At 41.4% G+C, this 14,872-nt stretch overlaps 1 protein-coding gene across 1 annotated transcript in view; it reads right to left on the bottom strand.

Moving 5' to 3' along the window:
- olf413 (DBH like monooxygenase olf413) overlaps nt 1–14,872 on the bottom strand; it is a 215,035-nt gene that overhangs the window by 22,422 nt on the left and 177,741 nt on the right. The window contains exon 4 of the mRNA XM_003701272.3: nt 581–775. Coding sequence (XP_003701320.2) covers nt 581–775 — 195 coding nt within the window. The remainder of the gene's footprint in view (nt 1–580; nt 776–14,872) is intronic.

The following is a 14,872-nucleotide window of genomic DNA, read 5'->3' as shown; positions in this document are numbered from 1 at the left end:
CACCCTGTATATGAAATTTATCAAAAATAGCGGAGTATAGCTAATAAGGAATTGTCAATACTAAAATACCGAGAAGCTTGAGATACATAGATAATAGATATCGACTGATCTTCGGTACGTGATGAAACTTGAATTACCGCAAACGTAAGCAGTCATATGCGAAGCTACTTGCAACATACCTAAATCCCGTAGCTAATCTTAACACGTTTACACACCTGTACAGATCCGTTGGGTCTCCCCGCGTAGTTAATTCAGCTAACACCCAAAATCCCGTGAACCAACCTATACATTATATTATTACCACCTACGCCTGTCCCTCTCTATCATTATGCACACGTAAGACGCTGTTGCATCGATACCGTATCCTCCTTCCACGCCTGTATAATCATATTATGGAATATCCGCCACGCAATGGCTCGTATTACACCATAATTTTCCGCCCACGCGATTTCGCCGAGTTTCGCACATCATCGGCCGTGTCGCGTCGGGAACGATCGTTGCATAAATATAAAATACGGAGAGTAATCGATCGTTTGGGAGCCAGGAGAAGACGCGCCGCGATATATGATCGTGTACCAACCTGCTCGTTAAATATGTCCCACGTTTGAAGAGGCGGCTCGGCTTCCTGGTTGCGCGAGCTGGGCCTAGGTTCCGCGTCCCTTTGCACCAAATAAAGTGGTTTGGGTCCACGAATGGCCACACGATCCGGCAAAACTCCGGCTGCGGATACCGGTTTCTCCTCGTGATATTGCCAAACCACTTGCATCGTATCGTTCTGCAACATACAAAGAGAATGTTTTTGAAGTCAGGTCGAGACACGACCAGGTCGAAGGAGAAACCCCTCCTTCTGGTCCTCCATTTTTGTTATCGAAAAATATCGATAAGGACGGTTTACGAAGGCACAAAGAGCCGGCTTTTATACGCGGCTTGCTATAAAAGTCGAAGCCTTCGGGTTACTAGAGGAACGACAGAGAAAAATGCAACGCTCTCAGGCTACTCTCTCTCTCTTTCTACCTTCGTGCTTTCACGTTCAAATTCCGTAAGAATATTCTCGAGTCTGTCGTTCGAAGGACCGAGCACTCGACCGAGAATTTTTAATTTAACCCTTTTTATTTCGCAATATCGTTCGCCGGAGGCGAATCGAATATTGCGGCTTCGACGAGCTTCGCGAAAGCGGAAAAGCGTTACTTTGTTGCATTAACGGCGAGCACGGCCAACCACGTGTAAGTGAGCCAGACAATTTCTCAATTTTAACAGTTCGAAATTCGAGACTTTTATTCGGAATTGTTCAAATTTTCGGTTACCACATAATTTCGGGACTCCACAGCGCATTCCCACATTTCTGAAGTCTCATGTTCTATTTTATTTTTAATTTAAAAGTTTGCGTGTATTTAACGCCTGGATACTTCTAATGTTCCCAAAATAAATTTGATACTTCTATATTTGATAATATAGCGTTTCTAAATTTTCAGTTGTGTCAGTTTTTAAATATGTATTTCCACGTTCTAAATTTCTAAATTACAAAACTTCTATATTTATACATATTTCTACACAGCTTTTTAAATTTTCAAGTGACCAATTTTCTAAATATCTACAGATTTGAAATTTCTATGAAATCTGCAACAGCCCATCGCAGTGCAAACCAGTGCCCGCGAGCACTTCGACGAACACTTGATCTGCCCATTATTGCGTTAACCTGTCTCCCATTATCGAAGATTCTGGTCGCCTTCGGGCTAAGCTTCTTCCTTTTTCTCCCTTGCTCATTTCTCGCCTAGTTTCTCCCCTTTATTTTTGGCCACGACTCAAATGGAATCGACGTAAGTTGATTAGTCAACGTCGTAATGGAGTAGCGAGCAACACGGAATCGAATAAATCGTATTCGAAGGGCCACAACCACGCCTGCCGCTGGCGATATTTCCCTTCGACTTGATCGCTTGAGTTGCGACTGATTTATGCAGGGTGTCTGATAGTCTGCTAAAACTTTATTCAGAAATTTACAAAATTGAAAATTTTTACATTTGTAAACTTTAATTGTAAAAGCGAAAATTTGACGATGGTGTCTTTGTAAACTTGAGGATTCTAAAATGTGAGAATCTGGAATCGTGTAAGTCTGGAAATCTGAAAGTTTGAATATATGGCGATTTTACTCGACGGAGGATGCAGACGACTAGCGTTCGTCGATAAATATGTCTCGCTAATCCGACTAGTCGGTCGGTCGATTCCAAATTAAGGATGCCTGACTGGCTTCATTTACGATTCACCTCTTCAGAAGCGAAGCTGACGTTATCTCCATAAAACGTTGTATTTACCTGGTCGCTGGCACCGGTCCAAGCACAAAATACTCTCTACGCTTAGTTTTATACGACGACCGGCGAAATTAGTACGGAGCCGTGGATCGTTGTGGCTTTTTCGATTAAATCCCGTATGAAATCCGCTCGTACGCTAATACAAAACTTCGAGCTCGCAAATAAAGCGAGGATTTCGATCCTTCGCTTTCGTTTCGCGTGTGTATGTCGTTCTTATACGGAATCCTCTATATTCGACATCAAAAACCAACGAAAATATTCTATGTTCAAATCCCTTAATTATCATATACATAAATTGTCGATTTTTCAAAATTTCCAAACTTGGGAATATTGTATTTGGCTTCAAATGTTTCAACGTTCAACGTAACCGGAATAATCTATTTAATAAATTATTGTGATTGAAATTTAGCCACTATTCAGCTAATCGATTATATCGAGCGTTTTATCGTTAAATTAATTGGTATCAATCACTGCCGACCGAAAATCAGTTATCACGATTTTGTTCATTATTCATCGCTTCTAAATATAACGGAATATTTGTGATTTAATCTGCACTATTTTAGAGTCCATTACTTTCAAAATAATGTCTTCCATTATAAACTAAAATTGATGCAATTTACCAAAAATTACACTGCGAATTTATTAAAAATGAATGAAGAGAAATTTGTAATCACAAAAACCATATGCAACACACAGCTTGTTGTATTAACAGATTAATAGGAGCTCTATAATACCAGTGAAAAAGCGACGTTAAGTTACAAAAATAAGCAAACGACTTTCATCGGGGATTCTCGTAAAGCACATAGGCATAAGCTGTTGAAAGCTTTAACGGTGGATTACTTAAATCACCCTTTTTCACGTGCGCGTTTAATAAATATGACAAGCAACGATGTCCAGTTTATTCACGTGGCGTAGCCGAAAATTTTCCCACGCGGACGGACAAACAATCCGAGGTATTTTCATCCAGGAAAGTTTTACGTACAGGCATGCCTCAGGGATCAATTCCGCATCGTGTGTACCGATAATCTGTGCCCGTCGTGCTCCCGCATCAGCCGCACCCTCGCCGAAGAAGGGACACGCGCGACACTAGGGTGGCCCGCAACATCCTACACAATAATACCGGCAATGGTATTCCTATCCACTGACCGTGGTCGACCTCGAAACATGTATATCGATCCGCGTTATGTGCCAAACGTGTTCTGCCCTCGGCCACTCACAATTTCGAACAATCACACTTGATTGGAACATTGGCCAGATGCAGTCTCGTTAATGTTTCATTCGACCAGTGGACCCTCTCTTTATCAGCTGTTCCTAAACTAATTACAATGATCAGATTTGTCGTTTGGACTCTCCTTTGTCGATCAATTTGCCCTACACAAGTATACACTGCGTCTGCTTTAATCACCTTTTTTTGTTCCGAATTAAAGGGTATTTTTATATTGTTAGGTTAGAGGGTTGCATCGCAAACAGATTATTGTTAACCCTTTCTCGTGCCATTTATTTATCAGATGGATCCTTGATATTGCAACTTATAGTTGGATTTAAATTTCAAGTTGAAGAGCATTCAAAAATTGCGTCGGGTTTGTCACATTTGAGCTGTAAGTCCATCACGAGTGAGACTCGGCACTTGAAGAGGTTAAGAGTTATGTAAGTCATTTGAGAATGTCAAGTTTGTTACTAAATTCGCAAACTTTTATTGCAAATTCCTACATTGACGTTGATATTCCTAATACGTAATACATTATCATACTCTTATATCCAGTTCTCAATTTCCACTCGTTGACAATTTCCTACGTTTCGAACATTCTTTAAATACAAGAACTACATTACCAAATTTTCGTACTTCATCATCTCGGTTTTTGAAATTCTCATAACTCCACGAGCGTGTTTCGCATTACGAAGCATCGCGTCCATTTATCGATCGTTCCACATACGGCGCATTTAATTTTCTTAATGATCAGAGCGCGTTGTGCGAAGAAAGAGAACTCGAGCGGGAGGAGCGGTTCCGTATGACGTCGTCAAAAGAGGACTCTCCGGGACTCCTCAGATAACGTCAGATCGTCGCGATTTCGTGCTGGCCTCTCACGCGATGCCCATTTCCTTCTATCGACCTTCCATCTCTCCGGGCAGGCGGAATCTTTCGATCTTCCCGAGATCTAGGTCGTCCAGCTGGCTGTACGGGGCTATCCCAACCTATCCAATTCAGGTAAATGGCGACCGATTGTCTCGACCGGAACGAACGTAGGCGTGGATATCGGACGAGTTCCATTTTGACGGCTCCCTGGATCTTTGCCGCTATCGGCGATTATCGAGGAACGCGAATGGCCGACGCGTGAGTGGCTTGCGAATCCGGTGTTCACGATTTCTACGATCGCGCGATTTCACCGGTTCGTCTGCGAAATTACGAGGGCGACGCGCGACGTTGCGACGCGAGATCCTCGACTTTTCTCTGACAGCGCACGTTTCCTCGTTACCGTTAAAGAGCTCCCGCCGCTCCCTTATCCGTCGTTATAAAACGATAAGGGGATAATTCGTGGCGATCGCTGCCTCTGGAATACTAATGGCTTTTCCTGCGAATATTCGAAGAAACTATCGCTACTCGAAGATATTTTGCCTGGCGATAAAAATTCACTGTTCCGAGAGAAAAGTGCATCGTAAGAGGTTTAACGTAACTTATGAATCCTTGAACACAATATACTTTCGCGACATGAAGGGTATTGTCGCTAATATCTATGAAGCGAATATTTAACGTGAAGTAATTCTTAGAAAATATCTTCTAGAGTCACGAATATAACACATCATAAGGCATATGGGTTAAAAAATTATACAGTATTTCTGTAAGAGTTATTTTTGCCTTTTTCTAATTCTTCCACGGAGACCAATTTCCGGTTTTCAATCGATAACCATTCGACGATACGAACAAGCGAGTCAAATATAGGGATGTTTAGTTCATAAAAGTTTGAGCATTTCATTGCTGGCAAGTTTCATTAAAATGAGGGACCAGATCGAAAGGTAATACCGTTTCGAACGGCTCACTGTCAATAGAGGGTGGATCGGAACGCGGCACTTTGCGAGAAACAACGAGAGATTAGGGGAGAAATGGAGAGCAATTCCCGTGGACAGAAAGCAAAGGAGAAGAAAGACTACGAGGATTCCCGGTTAAGTGGAAATATCTTTCCTCTGGTGGAAGCGTTATTCTTCATTAAGAAACTTTGTTGTTCTTCGCTCTTGAAACGTGGAAATCTCTCCCCCCACCTTCTTACGTTCATTTTCTTCATTCCTACTCTTACATCCTTGACCGTACGTCCATCGTCTAAGAACTAGCAGCCCAAGATTATCCTTTTGAAAAGTCGTTGAATCCGACAGATGATATTCCATTTCGGAAGACAAAGAATGTTAATCGCGATACGACTAAACTGAATTTAACCAGTTTAATATGCGTTGTACCGAATGAGAAATTGGAACAGCGAAATGAAATTTTATTTCTGTGCCAATTTAGACGATGAGAATCTCAGAATACATTTTCCATTTAGCTGAAAGTACTCATTTCTGCGTGCTAAAAAATAGCAACTATTTTGTGCATGTACATAATACGAAAATAATATAATAAGAAAGTATAAAAATAATACGAAAATAAGTATATTCAAATAAACATTAACAAAATTTTAATAAAATCGCGTCCTGTTCAAACACGCGAAAAAATAAACCTGTTCCAACTGTGATCTACTTCTCGAATTTTAATGGCAAATTTCTAAAATCCGACGTCAGTTTCATAATTAGCGACTCCGGAGAACCGTGCATAGCAATGAAAAAAAAGAACTGTTACACGGTAAAATGTGTCGCTTAGAAAGTTAAATAAAACGACAGGGACAGTTCAGGCCGGTATTGGAACTTCTTCCAGCACCCAGTGCTATTTACCAAACAAAATTAGCTTTCAAACAGGAGTGTAAAAAGCAGCAAGCCGCGTCAAGCATTGGATCAAAATCGAGTCCGAACTAGGTCATTCGAGGCGGCTGCGGGCAAGGAAACCCGTTAAACAGGGGACTGGCAGTAATTAACGCTGTTTGCCCGGATCGCTCAATGCCAACGTAAATTCTCGTGGCTTTCTCGAACTCTACCGCGGTTTCGGGCGGGCCTACGCGATCGTTTTCCGCCCCGAAATGTCGGGAGTACCGCGAAAGAATCTCGGGAACGGAATGGACAAGCTCGGAACGACACGAGGGGACAATGAAAAGGAGACAGAGGCTGTCGTTGAAGATGACCGAATACGACCCTGTTGGCGAGGGAAAAGGGGCGCGAGAGAAATAAGGGTTGAGAAAGAAGAATGGGTTTGTAGCGGGAGAAGTAAGCGTCGGAAGTTTGAAGCCCTTAATTGCTTTTTAAAACTTTCAAGTTCGACTCGGTCCCCACACCCCTCTCGTTCTCATTCTTCATCCTCGTCTGCCGCAACCTCGTCCTGGTCGCACCCTTTGCATTCCACTTTGGAATGTTCAATATTAGTTTTCCCTATCGGAGTTGCAAACACGTTCGGTACCGGGGGGCTGGTCGAGCCGAGTCGAGCGGGGCCGAGCCGCTAAGAGGGTGCCGATGCACGAGAAAAGAGGTAAGGGTGAGAAACGAAGAGAGAGAATTCGGCTCGTCGATAACCAGCCTCCGCCTTTCCCGGTTTTTGCACTCGAAGCAATTAACGCTGCCTGGAAAGAAGACCGGCTACACTTCCGACCTGCTTTCCCATCGGTTTGTGTCCATCCTTCGGGCGTCGAGCTCGCTTTTCTTTCGCGAAACTCCGCGAAAGACCGTAAAGTGGCCGGACGTCTCCAGAACTTTCCCTTCTTTTCTTCTACTTTGGTCTCGCGTTCGCGCTCGTGCCACGAGCTTTCACGAACACTTTTATTGGGTTCGTCCAAGTTTTGTCTCGCGGCGATCACCGTGTTGCATCCACGGGAACCGCCATTGCTGATCGGTGGTATGAGAATGAGGCTGCACGAGTATAGAAGTGGTCTATAATGGAAGTGGTCTAGATAGGAGCTAGGGTTCGAATATGGTCTATTTGTAACATACATGTTAGGGGTCGAGAGTAAATAGCTTATACTTGTTATTAACGTGTACCCTCGTTTTTTCAACATCTTCAACGACTTCACTGATGTATTTATTGTACTTATTGCATTGTTAATATTAGAATATTGTTTAATAAATTGTGCAGTAATGCTCGAAGCGTCTGTTCAGATAAGTATGATAGGAATTTAAAAATGTATAAAATCTATAATGTGAAAATTTACAAAATTTACGTATCTAAATTTTGAACTTCGAGAAAGTCTTGCGGGCATGAAAATTTCAAACAGTCTGAAGTCCTCGACCTAGACTTTTTCCAACTCGACCCGGCAACTCCCGCGGATTGGCCGTGCAAGTTGCGCGAGAAAATGTTTTCCCCTCTGACCGAATGAATCGATTAAACTTTTATGGTATGCGTTTGAATGGTTTTACTTTCGAAAGCGAGGTGAAACGATTCTTTCATTCTCATACGAACAGAAATTGTTTCGCGATAGATATTATTTAACGATTCGGGCAAGGATATTCGTTCGGATCTCTATTTTCGTCCGAATTGAGCGTTTCCAACCGAAACCGAACGTCCATTCGAATTTATGGAACAGGTTCGATGAAGAGGCGCGTTCGCAGCGAGAGAAAACGAAATTGTTCCCACCCTCTTCACTCGACTTTTCGATTCGACCAGCTTGAAGAAGGGTCCGAGCAAAGACTAGCTTTTCCAGACGAGCTCTCTACGCTGAAACGAATCGTTTGCTCGCGCTAGCGTCCGATATCTCTCGTCTTTGGAATTGGAGCACGCCTTCTAACATTCGAACACCGTAGCGAACGTTTAATCGGCAGGTTTCCGGCGCGGCGCAAAGAACGTGGAAAATGGAAAGGGAGGAACGAAGAAAGGGAAACAAACGAACTTTACACGGAACCGAGCGATTCGCTTTGACAAAGGGCTGGTTCTCGCGATCCATTACGGTATTCGAGTTTCCGACTAATCTCCTTCCACTCGTATCGCTTCGATTCGAAACCCTTTGTGATTCTCGATTCATCGTTGATGGCCCATCGACGGCGTTTAGCAATTAAATCGAAACGGCATCTCGTACAGAAATACAAGTCATTTTCAATGTACGCTCCACCCTCTTCGACGCCGTCAAGGGTGAGTTCGATCTTTTGTGATCTGACTCGTGAACGAATACGACATTCAATTTATAATAGGCGCAAGGAAAATGTCAATCAAAATTTTATTACTTTATTCAACTTATAAAATTTCAAATAATTTCACCTTTCAAATTTTTTTGAGTACGTAAACATTAGCTAATCATAATTTATAGATTATTAGTACTAGTATGAATGTCTTAAAAGCCTAAATCAAGATAGAATTAGTAAGTAAAGTTAGGTAAGGTTCGATTCGAGGTTCAAACAAGAATAAGCAGATTTAAAATCACGCATTGAGTTTTACATGAATCTTGAAGATACGTTAAGAATATTATCGGTATTATCCTACACGGAGACGAACATGTGCATATGCGAAAGTAACATCGGGACTAAATCTGGAATATACAAGCAGCTTAGGTAAGTGTTTGCTTCGAAAATCGAGTCAGTTTTCAACCGACAGATATTCTCAAAGAGCAGCGTATGTAATGTGCGTGAATCTCTTAAAGCTCTGACTTCTTCTTCCTGAAAGGAGATCTCGTGAGCGTGTGCACATGCTTCGGCTGGAACGCGATGATATGCATGTATCGTTCGAGGAACCAGTCATCTGTAACACGGTCCCATTGAAACTGTCTCTATCACGGTTACAAGCTGGCATATCTACATCGATTAGATTCGAATTTGTATCGAAACGCGTTGCCAACACCTGCAACGCGAATCGATATGTCCTGTAAATTTTTATCCCGATGCTTGGATCCGCTCCAGTTATTACGGAAGAAGTACTAAACTTTTACGCAACTTTTCGTGCTCGTATTTTTGCCAGATAATGAAATGTTGCGGGTGATTGATAGGACTTTAATTTATGGGAACTTGCAGATTCATTTTCTTATGAAAGGTATTTAAGTATGAGGTTAAGAGAGGGTAATTTTTAATGGTTCTAATTTTGTAATGATATCAACCGTTTTTCAAAAGATACCTAACTTTTAAAGGACCATTACAGAAAATTACAGCTAGAATCAGGAACAATTATTTAACAATATATCAAGTAATATAAGACAATCAAATATGAACGTAACAACATAATTATGAACGAACAAAATGATTAGCTATCTTTCAAAACTAGAAAGCTTTTCAAAAACAAAGTGATCACAACACTTAAAAATTTAATCATCAATTTGAAATTGATATTAATAACGAATGCTACGAAACTGTTAATTATTTGTAGCTTTCTTTTCAGGTTTATTTGATCTGCCAAAACAATTGCCTAGCAAAAGAAGAATAACTCTTGCATGTTCGTCAAAATAGATGCTTCTGCGTACGACTATAAGACATCATTTAATATCCAACCGTATCATCAAGTTGTAAAGAATTGTGCCATTAACGATTAGATGTTTCCTCGAAACGGTATAAAATCGATGAGCGAACGAAGGCACGCCATGGTTTCAAGACACGACAAAGAGATATTCTTCCAATTCCCCGTTCCCCGCGAGCCAGACATTCTATAAGTCTACGAGATCCTTTGCGCGTCGTTAGATAATTTTAGAATCGCGTGATTAAACTTTCGCGATTAAAGTTTTTGGGCCGGCCGTGAATAATGACTTTAAAGCGTGTAGCGACGAAAGATACACAAGCTTACTAGTAGCAGGTATTATTTTTCCTGTCATTCTTCGCTAAAGAAATTGAATTTTAAACGACATCCGGTACGATAAGTCAAACCATCGATCGTTGCGTTACAAATAATTTCCCAGCTGCAATTCGGTAGATTACGCGGAAAGATAATGTCTTGTTGAATCTTTAAGTGTTCGCTAAACGATCTTCCTTTGAAAGGAAAAGAATAAAAGAGAGCCGTTTTCTCGATTCTAGTTCACGAAACAAAGGAGGAATTTTTCCAGCAGCGTCCGAACAGGGCGACGAAAGTTCGTTTCGCAAACTGATCCAACATAATTCATGAGGAAACATTGATTGGACGCGCTTGTGTACCGTTAAGCCGCGTTCGAAAAGAGACAGTTGCGCTAACAAGATTCTATCGTCTTGTTCGTCGTATCGTCGGTACTCTCTTCATCAGTTCGACGCCGATGAGCCAACATCGGTGAATACGTGGCCACCCGGCTACCTGAGCACGCTTCTCTTGTGTACCCAGTCATTAACGAGTAAACTCGACCGAAACTTCCCGTAAATTCCGTCAAGCATCGTCAAGACATCGAGTTTGCACGCTCGCGTCTACGCTAGAATCAATTTCACACAGATTGACCGATCTGTGTAACGTCTACCGAAATCATTTTTTAATCGGGTCGATCAGACACGTTCTACATACCTCGGACAGCTTTCACAATTTGTACTATTTGAAAATTTGCGAATTTTCTTAGTTTAGAAAATTGAAAGGATATTTTGGGAGTTTGGGAAATTGAGAACTTAGGAATTTTCAGAGTTTAGGAATTTAGAAAATTTAAAAGTTTGGGAATCTGTAAAATTTGCGGAGTTTTGGATATTTGAAGAGTTTGGAAATTTGGAGATATAGAATTAAGCGATTTCAAAATGAGAGACTCCAAAATTAAGATTTGAGAATTTAGAAATTTCAAAGTATCTTTAGTTAACCTGTGTGAACCTACTTCCTCGAATACCCAACGAAACCGTGTCAAACACATCAGAAATAGAAAACAAGGGAATCGAGAATAGCACTCAAAATTACATCCGTCTATAGTTAAATAACAGTCAGTAAAGACAAATGGGTTGTATCAGATTGATCGATCATCGAAATTAAAAGCGAGCGATCCATACCGTTTCGAATAAGGTTAATCGCCTGTCTCGGTGTAACGGGTCTACGTAGAGAGCCAACTGAATATTCGCGTCAGCAAGCTGTCGACCAAGTACGTACAGCACTTGTATAATTAATGGCTTAGAAGACCTTCCGCTTTCCAACGGCATCCGAGATCCCCTCGGAATCACATGTGTTCGTTTACGAGCATGCTACTTACGTCGGTCACGATAAATTATTCGTCAGACTAGCCCGTCGTTTTTACTTCGTAATTGTTCTCCGTTGTGTATCGATCCTTGGGTCAAACATCTTACGTTCATGTATGTGCAGGATAAAATTGTCGTTAACGAACCATGTTTCATAGCATTAGCGTAAACTATAACTACTTCTATATAGAAAGTACGAAAGGCTATAATCAAGGATAATTTTTAGTCTAGTATGTCATGTACTCGTGTCGTTTAACGGGTTAAAATGCTAAGGTTAGTTACGAGCAAGGGTTATATTACCACCCTTTAAACTGAGTGTTAGATTGTTACGTATTTTAATAACCACGTTACTCACGCATTATATTCATAACACGAATTGTATATGCGTTCTATTTCTACAGGTTCTATTATCCACGCATTATATCTGTTATATGTCGTATACGCGTTGTATCTCCTACGTGTCGTATGGTCATATGTTGTCTCTTATGTGTCGTATAGTCACATGATACATCACCTACACGTCGTATGTTCACGCGTTGAATCTCTTACGTGCTGTATTGTCACACGTTATAATTTTAGTGTATTGTACTTCTACACGTTGTAATTCCTACACATCGTATCTTCACGTGTCATACTTCCATGCGTCGTATTTTCACGCTTTGTATCTCCACGCTTTGTATCTCCACGCGTCGTATCTCCATGCGTGGTATTTTCTACGCGCCATAACTCTACGCGTGGTATCTCCTTTGTGCCGTATCACCACGCGTTCTAACTCCATGCGTGGTATTTCCTATATCTCGTATCACCACGTGCTGTAATTCCACGCGTGGTATCTCATCTGTGCCGTATCACCACGCGTTGTAACTCCACGCGTGGTATCTCCTAAGTGCCGAATCACCACGCGTTGTAATTCCATGCGTGGAATATCTCCTATGTGGCGTATTACCACGCGTTGTAACTCCATGCGTGGAATATCTCCCATGTGCCGTATCACCACGCGCTATAACTCCACGCGTGATATCTCTTATGTGCCGTATCACCACGCGTTGTAATTCCATGCATGGAATATCTCCCATGTGCCGTATCTCCTAAGTGCCGAATCACCACGCGTTGTAACTCCACGCGTGGTATCTCCTAAGTGCCGAATCACCACGCGTTGTAATTCCATGCGTGGAATATCTCCTTTGTGCCGTATCACCACGCGTTGTAACTCCATGCGTGGAATATCTCCCATGTGCCGTATCACCACGCGTTGTAACTCCACGCGTACTATATCCACGCGTAGAATTTTCTGCGCATTGTATCTCCACGCGTAGTATTTTCTACGCCCCATATTTCCTCACTTTGAATCTCTACGCGTCGTATCTGCACACATCGTATCTTCCACGCTCTGTATTTCTACACACTACTCAAATGCTGTACTTCTTACATTACCTCTAAAATAGAAGATCTTAAATTCGATCTACTTAATTGACCTCAAGCAAGAGTAAAGAGTTTAATAAGAAGCACTCTCGTCGAATTCTCGAAGCACGCCGAGATATATCGTAACTTTTGGCGCTGACTGTCATGTCGGTGAACGACAGAATCCCTAAGGACTCGCAGCGTAGGCGGACGACGGGGCTGGCAGACGCTGAAGTTTACCCACTACGTCTCTTCAGTAGACTGTATTACCCTCTTCAACGTACACGTGGGTCAATATTAATCATTGTCATTAGCGCAGGCTGCAAGACAGTTTCGGAACAATGGATGTCTGGGACAATAAAATTTCTAGCTCCCTCGTGATACATCGCTCGCCTTCTTCGCTGTGAGCTCCTCGCGGAAAATGGAAAACGCGGTAGTTGTGCAAAGAAAGGGTTCACGATCCCTTTTGCGGGACACCTCTATACGCAAGTATAAATGGCCATAACTCGACGATGGGAATTCAAACTAATTTTTTAATTAAGTTACGGTACCGGATATTACGGTACTGTTACGTATCGAATATTACGGTATCGTTACATATTTGAACAAGTTCTATTTATATATTACTACGAAGCGGACGTAAGTTTAAACATTCAGATACTTGTTTAATAATAGAGGAATACGTGAATAAATGTGCAGGATATTCCAGATTTTAACGAACAAATTTCAATATATTCTATGAATCGAAATAAGAAATATTATATGAACACAGGTCTTTTAAAAATACATTGGTAAGTATATTTTTCAGTACTTTCGATGGAGATCATAAAAACTGTAGGATATAATTTAATTGAAATAATCCTCGAAGAAAGAAGTGTGAAAGTTGCCGATTTAATTGCGAATTTCGCTCGTTGAAAAATGAAACGTCACTCATGCATTGTTGAAGAGATTAAATAATCTGGAAGCTTCTTGATCAAGTTCGAGTTAATTGAGCCCCAATTTAATAACGATTTAGCCAATTCTGTGCCAACGAAACCGAGAAAACAGTTTTCCCAACAATAAATTCATTTATCCGGTAGTGAAAGCACTTATCTCATCCTCGAGCAATCGAAAAATTGGATCGTTATCTAAAACCGTGAACGCAGCCGTTAGCTCTTCAACGGATATGGTAAAAATAACTGTGAAATAAAATGGAATCCTCCATTACGAACCCCCGAGGTTCATGCGGGGGTTATCTAAACCCCCCCACTGTTATCTTAATGGTACTTATTGTCTTGACGTATAGTACATCTTGCTTCCTTGCTTCCCTCATTCCCTTCCTTTCCCTCTTATTCCATTTCACCCCTTCTAGCTTAGCCCTCTCCACTTCTATGTACATTAAGCTCGTAGGGCTACGAAGGTGGTAGGTAGAGGAGCACTGCTGATGCCAGTCGTTATCGCACACTGAAAACTCACCCTCTCTTTCCCGTTCCACGCCTTTCTCGCCCCTCGTTCGCCCTTTGGCCCTATCGCGCTTTACTTCCTTCTAGCCTGTATTCTTTCGACTCAAACGCATATTGTTTCTTCACCGATGACCACTTCCAGATTAAAAATAAAGTACAATAAATAAAGAAAAATGAATTCTATATAATTGTTCTTCACTTCAAAAAAACTTAACGGAATCTTAATGTAATTTAAGATAAGGAGATCCGTCATTTCGTGAAACTAATGTTAAGGAAGAAAAAAACTGACAAAGAATTGAAGATACGCAGAGAAGATAAACAGGGAAATGAAGTTTGATATCGGTACATATATCGCCATGTAAGGACCGCCTTATCCGGATCAGTAATTAGCCCAATCGTTTGGCAAACTGAAAGGGGAGGGCTGTTCATCGCTATTAATGACGTCGCTGATTGAGTGAAACCGCTCCAATTGAACCTTCAATTGCGCCAATAAGCCTTCGTTTCGCCTCGTTTTTTTTTCAATCTTTCTCATTCCTTCTTTCTGTTCGATTTCGAAGTTTCGATTATTCCTTT

This window comes from Megachile rotundata, chromosome 1 (genome assembly GCF_050947335.1).
Source record: "Megachile rotundata isolate GNS110a chromosome 1, iyMegRotu1, whole genome shotgun sequence".
Taxonomy (NCBI): Eukaryota; Metazoa; Arthropoda; class Insecta; order Hymenoptera; family Megachilidae; genus Megachile; species Megachile rotundata.
This window is presented reverse-complemented; position numbering and strand designations above follow the sequence as displayed.